Raw genomic sequence first — 19368 nt, forward strand, 5'->3', positions numbered from 1 at the left:
CACCTATGTATTATTTCTAGACCTTTTGATACAAATATCATCTCATTTTACATTAAATTAGTCAGACATCAAAGAGGTGACAGATTTACCAAGGTTTAGACCAATTTACAGGTACAGATAGTGATGAAACACATGCATTTAAATCTGAGCCCCATAGAATATATGTAATTATAAAATCAGGAAGCAATTTAAAAAACTTTGCTTTTTTGAAAAGTTGCACTGTTAGTATACGAATACAGTGTTTCCACATCCCTTCATCTAGCTTTCTCTAATATTAACATCTTACGTAACTATAGTATAGTTATCAAACAAGAAATTAACATTGGTACAACACCATTAACTAAACTACACACTTTACCATGACTTCCCAGTTTTTCCACTAATGTCTTATTTCTGTCCCCGGACCTGTCCTGGATACCGCACTGTGCTTATTTGTCACGTCTCCTTACTTAGTTTCCTCCAATCTGACAGTTTCTTGGTTTTCCTGTGTCTTTGATGACTTTGAGACTTTTAAAGAACACTAATCAGTTATTTGGTAGAACATCTTTCACCTTGGGTTTGTCTTCTTTCTCACGATTAGACTGAGGTTTGGTGTGATGGTCCTCTGACTACATCACATCAGGGCGTACCTGATATCAACATGACTTATTGCTGGCTCTGTTAAGCTTGATCACTTGGTGAAGGTGATGCTTGCCAGGCTTCTCCACTGCAAAGTTACTATTTCCCTGCTTTCCACACTCCACTAGAAGTGAGTCACTAAGTCCAGCCCACAGTCAAGGATAGGGAAAGTAAGCTTCACCCCCTTAAAGGAGGAGTAGTAAAAGAAATGTGTGACCAGATGTTAAAACCACCTCAGTAATTAACTTATTATTTTTTTTTTTTGGTGGGGGAGAGATACTTTGAGGCTATGCAAATACCCTGTTTCTCCTTACGTTTTCATCCACTAACTTTAGCATTCATCATGGCTTTTGCCTGCAACAGTTATAACTGGGATTCTAATGGTGATTTTCTATTTCCCTCATTCTTTCTACATTTATTAATTGGGATTCTTCTGTAAGGAAGATTTGAGGGAATGACTTTTTAATCTGATTTAGATGCATTATAAATGGCAATGAGATTCAAGGTACCATGAATGTTGATATAAACTTGCATTTATTATTATTGAAAAACACCAAAGGCATACTAAGTAAAGATTTAGGGCCTCTCAGGAAGGCAAGAACAATGCATTTTAAACAATGATATACCTTTAACTGTGACAGAAATGGTATGATGAATGGCACCTAATGCATTTTTTGCAATGCATTGGTAATTTCCAGAGTCTGCTTCTGAAACCTGAATGATCTGCAGAGTCTTCTGAAAGTTCTTATAAAATGTCCGGTTGATGGGTAGTGTTCCATCTTCTTTTATCCAGTATATAACTGGGGTAGGCCTGATAAGATAAATAAATAAAGATGTCACAAAAAAATAAGATGACCTAACTTTTTTTTGAGGATGAATTTTCCTGCAAGTTTATATCAAATTCTTCATATAAAGACCATGAGAAATATATAAGTACTTCAGCTAGCATCACACTTTTATAAATAATGCTCAAAACCTTATATGTAAGGCTGTAAGCTACCATTTTCACATAAGCAGAACTGTACTAATTTATGGCACACCATAAACTTTGACTTCAAAGATGCAGTGAAAATGCTAGCATGAGTTACTTTACTGCATTGACCTATTTATTTTCTTCAAATCTTGATCAATGAGGCACTCCCAGAAAATTTGACTATGTCAATCAAAAGAATTACCATGAAATTACTGATATTAAATTATAATTTTTTATCAGCTGGATTTTAAAATGCACAGAGAAAGAGATGATATACATATTTGTGTCCAGGAACTTTCACACACATTTCCATATCAAATGGAACAATTTTGCTATTTCATAGCAGGCTATCTGATGATGTAAATGAAATGATGAGAGAAAAAGCACTCTTTTCTTAATCTCATGATTAGTGATATTTTCAAATGTTACACCAATTGATAAGAATGGATCAACTGCATGGATTACTCACACTATCTCTCATCTACGTTTCTTATTAAACGATGAAATATAGAGACAGATGAAAAGCTAGAACACAGGCTTAGAGCTAAAAGATCTGCTTCCAAGTCCCAGCTGTGTCTCTAAATTGCTGACCTTGGACCTCTGACCTCTTGGGCCTCAGTTTCCTTAGTTGTCTTAATAGGGATAATAATGCTTGACTTGATTAAGTAACTTTAGAAGGTTTTCATGAGGGTTAAATAAAAATCCATTTGACACAAACATTTACTAAGCACTGAATTATAGATCAAGCACTGAGTTGTGTGTTGGAAAGATAAAAACAAAAAGGAGTGGTCCAGGCCCTCAAGAATGTCACAGAATTTATCATTAGAAATGCAAGTGGGATTAATTGATGGCTTTTAGGATTGATTTTGGCTTACTTAGTTGAATAAAAATAATTGAACATATATATTTGATGAAATGGCTTCTAAGATTAGATGCTGTCAATATAAAAAGAGGCAGAAAATGTGAAATCATTTTGAAAAGTTGAAGATACTAACATATGTAGAATCTGATAGCATATTACGGTGTTTCCTTATAGTCACGTTAATCTGCATCTGATATGATCTGGAGGTGAGAGGGTGATGGGGATAAAAAGCATGAGGTCATAGCTTAACCAACTCATGAATTGTTCGGGAGGCCCAGTACTCCACTGAGCAGGTGCCAAGAATTATGAATATTTTGATTCTATGAGTCTTACCCTTGTGATTTGTAAGTGCTATTTTGTTTTATAACATTCTGAAGTTTTAAAAAAAATTTTGGAAGTTTTATGAAATTTCCAAATACTGACCCTATTTTAGTTTTTTATATAACATATCATTTGTGGGGAGGGGAAATCACTAAATTGTGAGAATGCGTACTCCCAAAAGGTTGAAGGTTGGTAGAGTAACCCACTTTCTCACACAATGATGATGAAAACTGCAAGGGTTTTGTTTTTAATTCTGGTGGGAAAGATATATACTTAATGTATCTTTAAAAGGTTTTTTTTTTCTTTCTAGTTTTCAGTTGCTTGAGGAACCGAATGGTGTGTAGTGTGATATCATGACATGGCCAGCAAAGTCTTCCATGCATCTCCTGCAGTAAAGTTAACTCCTGGAGGCCGATTCTGGGAAGGAATGTGAGACCGTTGAGTTAGCAGGTCAAGGAGAGCACAGATCATGACGTGATCACAGCATGTTTCTGAGATTCGAGCAAATGTTTTCAGCCAATGCGCCCATATCAATAGTACTTGCTCTGTGCCAGGCATAAGAGGACACTATGTAGAAGCTAGCCTCTAATGTGTGCTGATGAAATAGTTGTTCTTGTATCTGAGCGAGGGAGGCCTCCCCACAACTCCTGTTAAGGGCACATGGGTTCTCGGGTGGCATCAATTTTGAGGTGCGCATAGATGAGACATTGGAAAGAAGCTGGGCTTATGACTTGCCAATAGGAAGTAGTGGACGGGATAGTGTGCCAGTTCCGAGGCTAGGCCCGAAGAGGCCGCACGTGCTTCTGTTGTTAGGAAAATAAGCCTGGGCTAGACTGCTAGGGGGATGTGAGAAACTCAAGGCCAAGAGTTCGGCTGCCCTGCCTAACCCTGCTTTCAGTCAGCAGCAGACCCTCAGGACTGTGAACCCATGTCTGAGCCACCTAGCAGACCTGTGAGCAGGCTCAACCCAATCTGCTCGGTGGTGTTATAATAGATGGAGCCCAGGGTAACACAGCTTCCCTGCAGACCTGTAGACAAATGATCAATGAGAAGTAGCTATTGTTAATAAGCCGCTAAGTTTTGAGGTGGTTTGTTACACACAGTAGAAAAATTATAATTATAGCGGTCATAGGGTCCTTACTGATTCTTACTTCAAGAGGAGCACTATTACATTAACAAATATTAATAATATAAGATTCATATGACCTATTTTAGAAATAATTATCAGATTTCTCTTGAAGCTTGATGGAATTAGTATAAGACAATGACTCTTTCTATGATATTAATACTTCTCTACCAATTTACTGTTTTTATAAGAAATGTACATCAAGACAGAAAGTGTTAACTCACAGTCCTTCTGCAATGCACTCTAGTGAAAGGACATTTCCTCTTAATTCCTCTTTGTTACTTGCATTACCTTCTGGAGTTAAAAATGTTGGTGGCCTCTCTCTATTTGATTTAGCTGCAAAGGAGAAAATTAATATGCATTAAAAGTTATGAATATGTGTTTCTAGAAACATAGTTCCTATCTAAAAATTCTAATCTCTTTTCAAAACCATTTAACATTGTGAAATTTGTTAAACTACACATGCATACTTTGCCTTACAAATAGCCATTGCTCACTCAGCCAGAAAAAGAAACAATTCTGGTTGCATAAGCACTAATAGTAATGACTATTTTCCTTTCGTACATTGCTTTAATTTGGGTTACATGTTTATGAATTTTTTGTGGTTAGGCAAATTTTCAAAGCGTATATATGGAAAGAAAAATCATGTTCTCAAACTATCTATCATTTAAAGTTAGTGCTCAGGTCAAAGCGAAAATTAACTGTCTACCATTTGGGAGATGCTAGTTTTTTCTGAAAGATTTGATAATGGAGGGTGTATTTAGGTTTACACTACGGACGATATTATAGTCAATTCCTTTGATTAATCATGGAGATAAATCTGTGGTGGACGTCTATCATACCAAAATGCCCAAACTGCAAACAAAAGAAAACAAAACTAGAAAGTTATTGACAGAGGTCTGGCAAATTGTGTCATAAATTAAGAATAGAAATTGAAATTGGTTTCCTCAATGAAGAAATAAAGAGGGCTCAAGTCAGAGATCTCAGGGAGAGTTATATAGGCCACCTTTTTTTTTATGGACATGTTGCCTAAATGTGGCCTTATCTTCTGATGACCTCTCAGAAAAAAGTAAAGTAGAAATCATACCATATTAAGGTTCTACAGCCCTTTACAGTTTTTTTTTAATACTTTAATGCATTAACTATTTGATGCTCACGAAAAAAGAATGAAAGGTAATATATGAAGTATTCTCATTTATCAGAAGAAAAAAACTGAATTCCAGAGAAAATATTACTTGAGAGAAATTAGAGTTTTCCCAAAATTTTAGAGATAGTGGAGGAAAACTTACCCCTCTGAAATCACTTTGGGAATGGTTTTGAGGCCTCTATTTTTCAGTAGTATATTAAAGTAAAATAAAGTAAGACAGAAGTTGTGGTATGTGTACTCTGGTCATTGATAATACTGTGATTTTTTTTACTTCATATCTCAAAAGTAAAAAATTAATAAGATAATTAAGAAGACCCCATATCCAGAACCCATAATTTTCATTGATTGACTCTGTACCTTTTCTTTTTAAAAGAATGAAGTTAAATGCTCTATTTTTGAAAAGATTACTTCCACTGAAGATAGTAACTGGATTTGAAACAAAACTAAGAGAAATACTATTGCTAATTATGTGATATCGATAATGTCATATGAAAACAGATGGGACCTGTGATGACTTCCTATCAAAATCCACTTAATATGAGTTGTTAAAAGTTACTAAGACTTTGATGAGTTAGTATTCTAACAGGTTAACGCACCCTGCTAATCATTATTTAGTTTAAGAGAAAAATGTATGAACAAGACAAAAAATGAAAAATATAATCCTGAACATACATGAAAGATTTTTTCCAAATCATGTGAAATGGTTATTTACATGAAAACAGCTACAATAATTTTAATTATTATACATACAACATGAAAAATGTTTTAGTGACATGTTTGCAAGCTTATAAATTTCAGAAAAAACATACATTTATTCTAGTGGTATTAAACATGTAACTAAAAATTTCATAAAGAAATAAGGTTACATAGCCATGGAGGTGAAGTTAGTGAACTAAATTCTACAATGAAGGAGAGAATATCAGTTACAATCACCATAACTCACCACCATAAAACTCAGTGTCACTCAAATTAGCAGCTATAGTGTCATTCAATTCATCCACTGAAATAAACAGAATATTATGAAGAAAGCAAAAAGTAGGGGAGAAAGTATTGTAAAAAAAAGTATTGGGCAACAAAAACAAACGTATACAGCTACGCTAACCAAGTGCCATCCCTATCAGCTAAAACCAGAGCTTCACATTGTATGCGACTAACTCACTAATTCACTCGGCCACCCCCAACCAGTAACATGTGACCATATAACTGAAGCTGCAGGACTGCCAGGTAAAGGCACCGTGGGGCATACAGCACAACGCAAATGCTCAGAACTCCCAGTAGATTCAGAAAGTTACCAGGAAACAGTAATGGTAATAACAGCAAAAAATCTAAAATACAGTATTCATGGTACGTGTGTTCTTTAGTCACTATTCACAGGTAGTTAATAGATTTTGCACATATTTGTAAACATCATTGAAAGAGAGATTCAGGAAGCTATACTCTTACCTGAAATCACCTTCACAGAAATAGGTTGCTTCTGCTGTATGGTTTGAGTGTGATTAAATCTGGCGTAACAGATGTAGTCTTCACGGGTATCCTCTGGGAGAACATTGGAAAAATACAGGTCTCCATTCAGACCCTGGGAAACCCTCTCACTTTGTGGGAGTCTTTGAAAGGCTGGAGAAAGGCAGAGAGATATCCAGATCATTCCATCATAAAGTGGTCACTTTCCAAATTAGCAAGATAAATTTATCTACTAATAGTTCTGTGAATTTCACTTGAAATTTTCTGTCTCTATAAAGCTCTCTGAGTAAAAGCAAATAACTGTAAACAACAATAACAGCAACAACAAAATGACATATTCCAACTCCGGTGATACCTGCCTGATCCTAGGATCTCTGGAGTGGGGCAGAGGTGAGATTAGAGTTGTACAACTAAAGTGTTTTATTAAGCAAGTATAAACCAAAACACATTTTACCAAAAGAGGTTATGTGACTTTTCCTAATATTTAAATTAGTCTCAATTATTAAACACACATACACACATGCCTTAGAAAATACCAGATTTTGCAGTGTATAATGCGTTCCCGTGTATACCATGTACGCATGTTTTAGGCCCAAACTTACAGGGAAAAAAATCTTTCATTTTAATTTTTTAACTCAAATTTTTATTAGTTTACATTTAGGTACTTGGTTTTTGGATTATAAAGGAATTTTAGCATTTATTTTTTAACATTTTACGGTACAAGAAATTTTATGTACCAAATAATTACAAAACACAAGAACAGATACAAAGTACAAGAAATTTTATGTACCGGTAACAAATTTACAATATTTACGCATCACAGAAGGCCAAGAACTCTTCCTCATTGCACGTTCGTCGTAAATTCAACAAAACCGATCGATGATCGTATTTCAGTGTATTATTTTGCATATGGATATCGTTATTGATTACTTTTGGTAATACTCTTTTGGTATACTTTTAACTCATTAGCATAAATTAAAAAATTAAAAACATATAGATACGGAATTAGTACTACCCATGTATAATGCGCATCCTTATTTTTCCCTCACAAATTTGGGCAAAAAAGTGGGCATTATAATGGGTTGCATCTGTATACACGGTAGGACACCAAATACTGTCGGAGCATCTACCTGTGTGCTAGGCCCTGGGCAAGGTGTCGGGTACACTACGGTCCCTACCCTGTCTGAGCTTGGGATCTAAGAATCATCCAGCAAATGTGCAATGAACAATAGGGTACACTGATGGCACTTTTCAATGCTGCAGACATGCCCCTCAGAAGCCCTCCTTACCCAGCCTCCCTCACCTCCTCAAGCTTTTCTTTTCTGAGTTACTTATCATCTTCTAACATACAACATATTTCACTTGTCATACATATATCTTGTCTCCTGGCTTATTGCTTGTCTCCTGTGCTAATTTAAGTTCCAGGAAGACAGATACTGTTGTCTACTGGGGTCACTGCTGCATCCCTGAGACTGCACCAGGTCCTTCACAGAGGCAGTCATTAAATGAGTAACTGTCAGCACTGACTTCCCAGCTTCGGGTTCACCAGGCCCAGTTAAGGAACTGTCTAGCCTCAGGCCTGGAGGAAAATTTTTCTATGTAGATGAAGGACTTAGGGAGGTGGGACAGCTTATTTACGTATAAATTTCCAATTGGCTGGCAAATGTGCATATGAAGCTTCTGACTCATTTCACAGAGCCTTCACTGTGAGAATTCTTCAGCTCTGAAGTGAGAGAACTAGGAAAGATTGCACATCGCAGGTGCCTTGGGCCAGGATGTGTCAGACCAGGGGTCTCCACCAGCCTGAATCATAGCTGTGTTCCTTCTGCACAGGCGCCCGTTCTAACAAGTTACGAAAGGCGTAGTTTGGTTTAAAACTGCAGCTCCTCTGGGCCGGAAAACGCAGGGAAATGAGGAGGTAGAGCTTGCAAGAGCGCAATGCAATACACAGATGATATGTTATAGCAGTGTACACTTGAAACCTTATATAAGTTTACTAACCAATGTCACCCCAATAAATTTAATAATAATAATAAAAAAGAATGCTGGTTAGCCGTGTTGGTCAAGATGGGGATTTGGCTGGTGGTTACAAATTCATAGGTTTGAGTTGTTAATCCCTAGGGAAAGGATTGTTTTAAAAATAACTCAGAAAAATTAGGCACATTTATTTAGTGAATAGAAAGAATCAAAGATAAGCATACATTTATTCTCTGGCTGTACTTTATTATAGACAAGTGTTGGCAGATCAAATTAAACTGCCCAATGAGTTCCTTTGCATTACGTTTGAAAAAAATGTATGCACATAGGAATAACTTAACAATGTCATCTCGCAAGAAGAATACTATACGGATTTGATTTTTTTCACATATTCCAGATGCAATTTCATTTGAAAGATCCAGATGCTATGCCAACAGCCTAAAATGTATGTAAATGACATAGCCAGCAGTATAACATGGAAAAAAATTAGTTACATATTCAGATGATTCTGAGACTTTACATGTATAAGTCTCTTTATTAAGTGGAAAGGTCATCATTTCTGAATAAGAACCAAGGACCAAAATACTGGACCTCATTTTTGTAATGACACTTGGATACTGCTATTCGCGATGTCATACACCACTCATTTACATTTGATTTATTACTTATTATTTCAAAATCTGTAAAAGCTGTGATGCAATAATAGGAAAAATACATTTCCTCATTTATTCATGTATATATTTATTTTCCATTTCTTTGTGACACTTTCTCTGAGTGCTTTCAAATAAGAAAAGTCAAAAATGGAAATTCTGTTAGAGCAAAGTTTTGTCTTTGGCCCACCCAGTCTGGCCCTACTGGCCTCCCTCTGCCTTTACACACACCGGGTGCTCCTGACTTGGGGACTTGCACATTTTCCCTTTACACATAGAAATTTAGGGACCTGCCTTGCTTGATCATTCCTGTAAGTCTCAAAATTGTGCTTATTTGGGACAGCCAGATGGCTCAGCTAGCTAGGGCGAGAGCTCTGAACAACAGGGTTGCCAGTTCAATTCCTGCATGGGATGGTGGGATGCACCCTCCACAACTAGATTGAAGGACAATGACTTGGAGCTGATGGGCCCTGGAGAAACACATTGTTCCCCAATATTCCCCAATAAAATCAAAAAATAAAACAAAACTGTGCTTATTTTTCCTCAAAGCACTTACTGCCAACCATCACATATTTTCTAAATGCATTTATTGTCTGTTTCCTTCTCCACCCTCATCTATTCCCACTGCATAGAATATAAGCTCAGTGAGAACAGGAAATGTTTGGTTTATTCAGAGCAGTGCCTGGTACATGGAAGGTGCTGAAAAAATTGAGTGAATGAATGAAATGACGTGCTATTTATTTCAATGAACGTTTATTTTCCTGAGCATCTCTAAAACACTTTATAAACATTTTATGAATCATAAGAGGTAATAATTTATTGTGATAGCAAATAATCATAAGACTCTTAAAGAAAGAAAATTCATATTTTTAACACTTACAGTTATCCATCCAGAATATTATAGGTGGTGGTAATCCAACTGGGGGTCTGCAGGGAAGCACCAAAGGCTGGCCATTTTGAAGTGTCATTGGTTCAAGTTTTTCTTTGGTCCACAATGGTGACCCTAAAAATAAAATAGTAACTTCCATTATTTCTACATTGAAAAAGAAAAGGAGCACTAGAAAGAAAAACTAAACTTTTGGGGAAATAGTAACTTGGAATTTATGTACATTAAGATAACAAGAAAATGATTTTTAAATACAGTGATAAGTTTTTTAAAAATGACAATTTTCATGTACTGCCATTAATACTATAAATTCTGAGTCAGTGATTCCAAGCTTCACAGCTTGTATTAATGGAATCATTAAGAAACATAATTTCTCTACAAGCATGTTCTCCACAAAAGAATGGAAAACTCATAGATGTCAAGAGATTTGTTAAATAACTGTACACCTACATTTGAATATCATACATACTGTTTGAATATCATACAGTATTGTATATTACATAAGTATACTTATGAGATTGACATGAGAATACACATTATCACAGGTAAGTAAAAAAAGTTTATAAAATAGTACTTCAAAAGAGCTCATTTTAAACAAAACATATATGCCTAGAAAAAATTGGAAAGACCAGTAGTTATTTTCTTGAATGGAAGGATACAATTTTTAAATTTATTTTTCAGTTGTAATTCATTTTTTATATAATGAACCCGTATTACACATATAATTGAAAAAGCTTTAAAAATGATCAGAACTGAAAATGGTCATTTTTCTTGAAATACATGCTCTTGGGTTGTTGAGAGGATTTGGGTACAGACCACTGCAAAAAGGGCCACAATAATATCCAGGTAGTAAGACCACTCTATTTCTTGTGAAATTTTAAAACAAAAGTGTTTTAAAAAATAACACTTAGACTTCAATTACCCATTTCACACTGAATTTATTTTCATCTGGCTGTAGGAAGTTTGCTTGTACATAAAATACATGAGAAAATAATTAGATCAATTTGAAGAGGAAACACTTTTCTTACTCCTGGTGTTTTATTCTGGACTAAGGAGTACAGTAGTACCTCGGTTTTTTAATGTCTCCATTGACGAACATTTCGGTTTACAAATGCTGTAAACCCAGAAGTAAATGCTTCAGTTTTTGAACACGCCTCAAAAGTCGATCATGTCACGCGGCTTCCACTGAGTACAAGATCCTGAAGCCTAACTGTCAGCTGTTTCCGAACGTTTCAGAACTCGAACGGTCTTCCAGAACGGATTACGTTAGAAAACCGAGGTACCACTGTACATAAAAGACATTTTGCATTGACAAAGCACTAGGCTGAGGAACTTAGGGTAAAACGGAAAGGAGCAATAGTTTTTATGCAAAACAAAGTCAAAGTATTGGAATCGATGCCAATATTGGTTCGTAATAGTATTGGGATGATGCAACAGATGCTGAGTCTCGGAACCGCACTTTGAAAAGGTCCAACTGCTGGGTGGACAGCCCCACTTACTGGATGGACGGACGACAATGTTATTAGAAATGGCAGCTCCACGTTCATTCCTGGCTGTACACTGATACACTCCTTCATAGGTCTCTGCTTTCCCTTCACTCATGATGTTAATTATGAGGGTTCCTGAGTCAGGCTTCATGGTGACAAGCGGATCTTTATCTATGTCAAAATGAGTCCCATTTTGGGTCCAGGAGAAGCTGCCCAATGCATAAAAGATTAAGCTTGTTAATGGTCCAGAGAAACAAATTACTCTTTAGCAACCTCCTAGCAGTTTATGGGTTTCCAGAAATAATTATTAGATTTTAATACTCAGTAAAAGAGCAATCAGCTCCTTACCTAAAATGTTTCATTGAATCATGACTTAGAAACTAAGTGTTGGCCACACATCTTAAGGTACTTGTCTTCACTGGAACTAGCTGAAATCTGACTCAATAAAGAAATCATGCACACAAATTGCCTGTCATTTTTCAAAGAAAATGCAGGAAGTAGGTCTCCTAGGCACTCTCTTAGAGCTTCATTAGCATTTTTATTATAAACTCCATTGTTCATAGGGTTAATAACCTATCTACAAAAATTTGCTCTGGGCTGAAATGTGACAAAAAAGGCCTTCATGAGTGATCAGACAAGGTTCATATTACCTAAATGCAAAGTGTAGGTCGGGAGGAGGGGAAGAAATGTGAGTTCAGTAGTGTTTTAAATGCCGGTTATTAAAAGTGGTGATTCTATATATATGTTGAGAGTTTTTAATTCTAAAGATGATTTGGTAAATTCCTTAGGAAGTATTTCAAATTGTCAACTGAAGTTCTTCTTTCTCCGTGTTATCTCTATAAAAGATTCCCTTATACAGAATCTTACACAGTGCTCACATAATTAAAGACTTTATAGCGAGTCACAAATCAACAATGGCCACACTCACACAAAAGCATGATTCTCTAAGCTGCACTATGCTTTCCATGCCCACTGTTTTTACTTGTAGCAGTGTTGTCACAACTGCTAGGGCAGGAGGCAGTGGTGCCGGGTGCTACCGGCAGATACTAGGTACAGGCCAGGGATGCTGCTAAGTATCCTCCAATGCACAGGACAGCCTCCAGCCCCACAGCAGAAAGTTACCTGGCCCATGACATCACGAGTGCTGGGAGGGAGAGAGCCCGCCTTACACAGAGTAACAGGAGGTGTTCAGTGGATGTGAAACTGTCATCTGAGTTTCATCAGATGACATCACATTAGGGCTTGAGTGCTACACGGTTTCTAGTAATACGGCAGAATATATTGTTTTGAAGCAAATGTTTGATGAAAGTTTTTGATGTACTTGAATATTTAGTACCAGTTAATTTTTTCTGAGGTATCAGTCTGTAATTGTATAGTAAGACCAGTAATAGACAAACTTAGAAATAAAATATTTAGAAACTTTCACCTCTTTCTTACTTAAAAATCCACAATACATTTTAATAATAATCCAACTCTCCAAAACTCCTATGTATTGCTGGACAAGTTACAGATCATCCACGAATTAGCTGTGGGTTCTTGGATAATTTATCTGGCATTACTCGGCATCAGTTTCCCATCCATAAAACATATGGGTCTCTATTATCGCTCCCAAGTCTAGAATGCCATGCAGAGCTTATGCCAAGATCCTTTTGCAGAATCCTGAGTTCTGAACCCTACCAGGTTTGGAAACCCACTTAGGACTATTTTACAGACCTCTCTAGAGAGAGGAGAGATCTTAGAAGTCATCAAATTCAACTTCCTTATTTTACAGATGAAGAAACTGAGCCCCAGAGAAAAGAGATTTGCCCATGTAATACGGCCATTAGAGCCATTAGAAGGCTCTTACCACATCTCTCCAGAATTTTGGAGCATTTTGCAGAAGGGTATGCGTACAATCTTTTGAGTCTTCAAGATGAAAAAACTGACTTTAATTAAGCAGAGAGACAAAACAGTGGACCTATAAATGATACCGTAGGGATATGCAGGACCTAAAATTAACCCGTTATTAATACCAACGCTTACTTTCAGTTAGAACAAAGTGGAAAGCACACCCACCTTGGAGGAGGTTTCCCTTTGGCCTCACACTGGATTACAATATTCTCCCGAGGGTCAATAATGTAATCTTTTGGAGACTGTTGAGTAATGGTTGGAGGTTGTACCACTTAATTGTAGAAAGAAGAACAACATAAAGAAATAAATCATTTACTATAATAGCAAACATTTTTTTCTAAATCAAAAATCACTTACCCTAAATAGGCTCCAAATGATTTTAGTAATTTCTACAGTGGCAACACACACCTCGGTAGATTTTTAACTAACAGTCTCCTAAAACTTGGCAGTCAAGACATAACTTCTTTTGGTAACTTTATATGTACTCTCAAAGCCTATTTTCCCCCACAAAAAGTTTGGGAAAATAATTACCAGTACACACTTAATATTAAGACAGCTTCTTTTCTGATGTAACAATGAGAAATTCCCATGAGCCCTTTGGTTCAAGCGATGTGCTTCAGTAAAATTTAAGTTATGAGGTAAATTTGTGTTTCTTAGGAAAGAGTAACTGATTTATAGTTCATTAGTGTGCTAATATAAATTAATATATGTTGGGAACAAACAAATTTGAGAAGTTAATGTTGAAATGACGGTTAAATTAGAGATATGACATGTCTTAGGAGAGCCAGGAGGCAGGTGGCTACTAGGAACCAAGATAAAAGTCTTATTTAGAAGGTAAATGGATTTGGGAAGCTCTCTGTTATAGGAGACAGTATTTTCATTTCACTCTTCAAAGTGTTAGCTGATCATTTATTATCAGATCATAGTGGGAAACCCTCCTGACCAAGAACAATTTAATCTGAAGAAAGCTGGTATCTGGCTGGCCAATGCTCAAGTCACTCTAAGATGACCATATCCTTCTTGTGAAATTGGAATCGCAGAGTGTTAGAAGAGAAAGGAACTCGAGGAATAATCTACTTCAACTTCTTTTGCTGTTCAAGCAGCCGCTGGGTTTGACTAGGGAGGCACAAAACGGAGGAAAGTCCTGGCAGAAGCCACTGCCTTGCACATGTCCAGGGAGAGCCCTTTACACACACCAGTCGTTCTCAACCAGGAGCAATTTGCCGCCACCCCTCGGGGGGACATTTAGCCATACCTGGGACAATTTTGGTTGTCACCACTGGAGGGGAGGGGACTGTACTGGCATCTCACCAGAGGACAGGGATGCTGCTAAACATCTTACAGGGAACAGGACAAAGACGAGTATGGGAGCCCAATGTCAGTGGTGCTGAGGCTGAGAAAGCCCAGCCACGATGGGGATGGTACCCCCAGACCTGTGTAAGGCAGTAGCCCCGCTCCGGTATGCCTTCCTCTGCGTCATGAAGCTTTTCCCAAAGCTCTCTCTTAGACTCACGTCCTGCTTTCCTTGCCTGTTGTGTTTGACACTCCGGATCATTGAAGTTGTTCATGTTCCAGATCTTCCCTTTCTTCTCCGCCCACGCTCTGTGCTTCCCTTGTGAAACTCCCTCCACCTGCCCGCCAAGTATTTCCCCAGGGTTAATAATTGCCCTCAGCCATTTCTTTACTGTCATTAATTGTTGCCAGTGCTAACTTATCACATCCATGTCAGTGTCTTATACATCTGCAAACATGGTTCTCCTCTCTTGTTTTGTCTCCAGACAGCCTTTACTAAATATCCCAATGACACCTAAAATACAGATCAAAAGTTAAACCCATTATTATCATTATTTATCGTTCACCTGTTAAATTCAGGTTACGGCACAGTAGCAAGTTCCTCTCCCTTCAGCAAGATCCATCCCCCTCCTCATCCTCCCGATAATCCAGATGCTCTTCTCGGCCTCCACCATCATCCAGAACCCTCATTCTTCCAGCCCCGTCAGTTCCCAATGCTGGTTAGCAGTTTGGGCTGGTTGCCAAGAACTAGTCTGTTTCTTTCTTACCAGCTGTGAGACTTTCAGCAAGTTGCTTAACTACCATAAGACCTACTTTCCTTAGAGAGAAAATGGGGTATAAAAGCAGTGTCTAACTCCGAGGGTTCACTCGGAGAATTAAATTATTGATATAAAATTCTTAGTACATGTTATCACGGTTGTGATGTTAGCTATGTTTACATCATTATCGTAGTCATTTTTATTTGGACGAGCTTCACTTTTGAGTGATCCTTTAAGCTCTGAGAGCATAGCGTTCAGGATGATGGAGAGAAGCCTGGAATTTCACATCCAGGGAATGGGGGACACAGGTGGTGGGGAAGGGAATTCTTAGGAGTGACTCAGCCCAATTCCTTGTGCTTTTCTGCAAGTGACAAAGGTGCAAGTCTGGTGGTTTCAGACCTAGAACTTCTAATTCATGTGTCTGCACCAGAGCTGGCTTAGATGCCACTCCTAACTGCCAGGTGTCTACCGTCTAGACGTACCTGTTTGAACAGTGCTTAGGTCACCTGGCAACTAACAGATGCTTTGAAGTGATAAGGAAAAGAGGTGATTTGACATAATATTCCTGGTTAATCCAATATCAAAGGGTTTTTCATATGCTTGAAAGCTATTTTTTTAGGTAGATGATAGATGCTGTCCAACTGTCAGAGGCAACAGAAGTTTTTGCTTAGAGCAAGCCACTCAGAAATACTGTGTTTGGGGGGCTGTTTATTGCCTTTTGCACACTTCAAAACAATGTTCAAATTTTCCAAGCCATTATACTGATGACCCCTGGAAACGCTCATCTGCACGGCCTGCAGGCTGAAGAAGGGAGAAGGGCGCATGGAAGCCAACTGGGAGGAAGTGTCTGCATGCTCTCAATTTCTAAAGACACCAAAAGACATGCCTGTATTCCAGCAAACACTTCACAGCATTTAGAACCAGAGAGTCACTCTCTTTAAATTCTGTGAATTTTCTCATTGAGTTACATCAGATGTGAATAAAGCACAGAAGTTAGTAGAGCATAATATGGGTAAAAGAAAAATGAAAATACCTGAGTCTTCACAATTCATGCAGGGAATATACTAAACTTGCTTCTTGGTATTTAAATGTTTAGCCACAGTAAATACACATGCTTAAAAAGACATTAGTCACAAAACATAAAACTGTGCATTTAATTCACACTATTAATTCAAAAACAAAGACATGGCCAAATTTTCACACTGCCTAAGTAATTACAGAAAGACACTTACAGTCTTCAAGAAGTTTTGCTTTTCCCCCATCAATATCAGCAGGTGAGAGGGCAAACAGGATTAAAGAAAATCAGATGTTAGTAATAAGAATGTTAGAATCCTGAAGAAAAGGGGTTCTAAAAGGGGCACCTTGTCTATTTTATTTGACCTAAGAACACCAGTATAGTGCAGGTTGAAGTTGTGAAGTTGTATGAGAAAGGAAACTCCCATTCATGCTTTTATTTCTGCAGCAGCTATCCCACATAGTACATGGAAGAACAAAAGGAATGCTGTAGGCAAAAAATGATCCTTCCAGGAATAGTACTGGCTAATTCCTTTCTATCCCTGTTGTACTGGACAAGTAATTATGTTCAATTTGAAAAGCAGCTGAAATCTACAATTAATTTGAGTTGTCACATACTGTGTACTGTCTGATCCTATTATCTCAGTCAGACATCACCACACACACGGTAATAACATTTAACAATGGTACATGGCTGCAATGACAGTGCTCCATCGGAGCCAAATCCACTGATTTCAGGTTTTCTATGTTGATGGTTAATCCCCAAGTCAGTAATTGAACTTTTCAGACCGCTAGTATATTTCTGCTTCAGAATTCCTCAGTCACCCAGGGGTTGCTACTCCCCACCCAGTAGCAGCTCCCGTAGAAGGGGTGTAAGGATCAGGGGCAGGGAAGAAATCACATTAGCATGTGATTCAAATGATTCTGCAGGGCTGCCCGCCACTGGGCCTCGCAATGGTTAATGCAGGAGCGCCTGGGTTGTCTGTGACTCTCTTTTCATCTTGGTCATGCCTCTTTTCCATTAGCAGGATAATTGAGTTAGCCTTAGGTGACTGTTTCCCTCTGATTGTTAGATTGAACAGTTAGATTAAGGGGGGATACATTTAACATGAGGGAGAACAAAAGCATTTCTCTCCAGTGCTTTTCTCTCTCTCTTAAACATCTGTTAGGGCAAACGTTTACTTAAGCATTCCAACTCCTGTGGGCTTAAGCAATTACTCTTCTTTATTTTTATTTTTTAATTGAAATTAAGGTCATTGAATGACATTTTTTTTGAAAATAAGCAAAATATTCCATTTGATTGTACTTTAGACTATAGATGCGCAGCAAAGGAATTCAACAAAGTGTGGGGCAAAACTACCGTCTCTTCTTAATGTCTTCCCACTGGCAGTGGCAACCTCTTTGGCAAAAAATGACAACCCAACCATTGAATAGCCCCAGGAAAGTGCTACCTTCACTGTACCTTGGAAAGCTTGCCAAACAGAGGCACTACTTGGGAACCTAATGGGTTTAAAGAGGTCATGCAGATTAGGGGAAAAGAATAAATCAATTCTGAAGTATAGCAATTGTTCAGATTTGAAATTCTGCTTTCCACTGCAGGAAAAGTGACAGTTAAAACCTAGCATTACCTTTGTTTTACATAAACAGGCCACCCAGTCCAGGGAGAGTACAGCACATACTTTACTATTAGGAAAGGGTGGGCTAATATAGCTTTTACTTGCTCCCTTTTAGATAGTTTTTGTTTTAGTCTCAAAATTTATATCTTGATCTTTGATCAAATTTTTTAAATCAAAGAAGACGCCTCACTAGGCTTTACATGAGATACATTTTCTAGATCTAAACTCATATCTAATATTCAAAATTCAAAGGTGAATTTTGCTTTCTCTGAATTAAGAGAAATGGATGATGGGTAGTTTGGGGATAGAGGTGGCCTGGGATTGGCTGAGAGGCCACCCCTAGTCTTTTCCAGAAGACTCTCAGCATATGAAGCGAGAGGGTGGAAAAGTGGGAGGGGTAAGTAGGGAGGTCTCCATGATCGTTTTAAAGTAATTCATTTGGTTTTCTTGCAGGACTGCTTCTACAAAGAGTCACCTGTTGGGAGGATCAGGGCAGCCCACAATTCACTCCTTCTCAGGTCAGCCCTGCCCCCACCCCATGGTACACAAAAGGCACCTGAGTGGGGAGAAAGATAATGATAAGGAGGGAACAAAGTGTCTGACTGTTTCAATGGCCATTTCTATGGTGTAATTCTTTTTAAACACCAGGTGCTGAAGGGAAAAGCCAAATTAATTTTGATTAGCTTTTCAGTATCACACAGACACCTTCTCCATTCACACAGTTCAGAGTGATGGTAAATGCTGGGGAGGTTTTGACTCCCGGGCCTAAGAGCTTTAAAACGTTAATACTTACGATCAAGAGGTACTTCCAGTGCACTAATCACCTGGCACAGGAAGAGAATCAGGGGCACTCTGCCTGCAGGTAAGCGCTTCTTTTTCGGCATTATTTTAAGCTGCATTAGCTTAACTCCTGCTGAGACCCACAAACTGAATTTCCTTTTCTTCTTTCACAAAAGATTTGTGTGCAATGTTTAAATAATTTTCATGCAGGAAACTGAAAAAGGATAGAATAAGAATTATAGTGTATTAAAAAGAAAGAAATGAAGAGTGGAAATCTGCAGCACAGAAAATCAGTCCTGTATTATACATGAACTCTAAAAGGGAGCTAATTTCTAAATATTTAACTGTCAGGCTGGAATAATCATTTATTCATAAATCAGCTGAAATCAGGTCACAAATATTTGTAGTGATGTCAAGCAAAATCTGTCTACTTGGCCATTTTTATGGTTTTTCCATTTAAAACGTCTGCATTTATATCAGAGGCTGCCATGTTACTCCTAATAGATCAC

General features: G+C 37.7%; 1 protein-coding gene across 27 annotated transcripts in view; it reads right to left on the bottom strand.

Annotated features, from left to right (window-relative positions):
* Positions 1 to 19368, bottom strand: part of NRCAM (neuronal cell adhesion molecule) — a 300745-nt gene that overhangs the window by 52433 nt on the left and 228944 nt on the right. For 12 of the 27 annotated variants that reach the window (XM_033088223.1, XM_033088224.1, XM_033088217.1 and 9 more), the window contains 9 exons: positions 18873 to 19073; positions 16682 to 16711; positions 13564 to 13669; positions 11521 to 11717; positions 10016 to 10138; positions 6491 to 6661; positions 5991 to 6047; positions 4125 to 4236; positions 1245 to 1429 (listed from right to left, as the gene is read on the bottom strand). In XM_033088223.1, coding sequence (XP_032944114.1) covers positions 1245 to 1429; positions 4125 to 4236; positions 5991 to 6047; positions 6491 to 6661; positions 10016 to 10138; positions 11521 to 11717; positions 13564 to 13669; positions 16682 to 16711; positions 18873 to 18978 — 1087 coding nt within the window. In that variant the 5' untranslated portion in view covers positions 18979 to 19073. The remainder of the gene's footprint in view (positions 1 to 1244; positions 1430 to 4124; positions 4237 to 5990; positions 6048 to 6490; positions 6662 to 10015; positions 10139 to 11520; positions 11718 to 13563; positions 13670 to 16681; positions 16712 to 18872; positions 19074 to 19368) is intronic. The other 15 variants (XM_033088232.1, XM_033088225.1, XM_033088245.1 and 12 more) reach the window with 6 other exon arrangements.

Source organism: Rhinolophus ferrumequinum, chromosome 20, assembly GCF_004115265.2.
Source record: "Rhinolophus ferrumequinum isolate MPI-CBG mRhiFer1 chromosome 20, mRhiFer1_v1.p, whole genome shotgun sequence".
Taxonomy (NCBI): Eukaryota; Metazoa; Chordata; class Mammalia; order Chiroptera; family Rhinolophidae; genus Rhinolophus; species Rhinolophus ferrumequinum.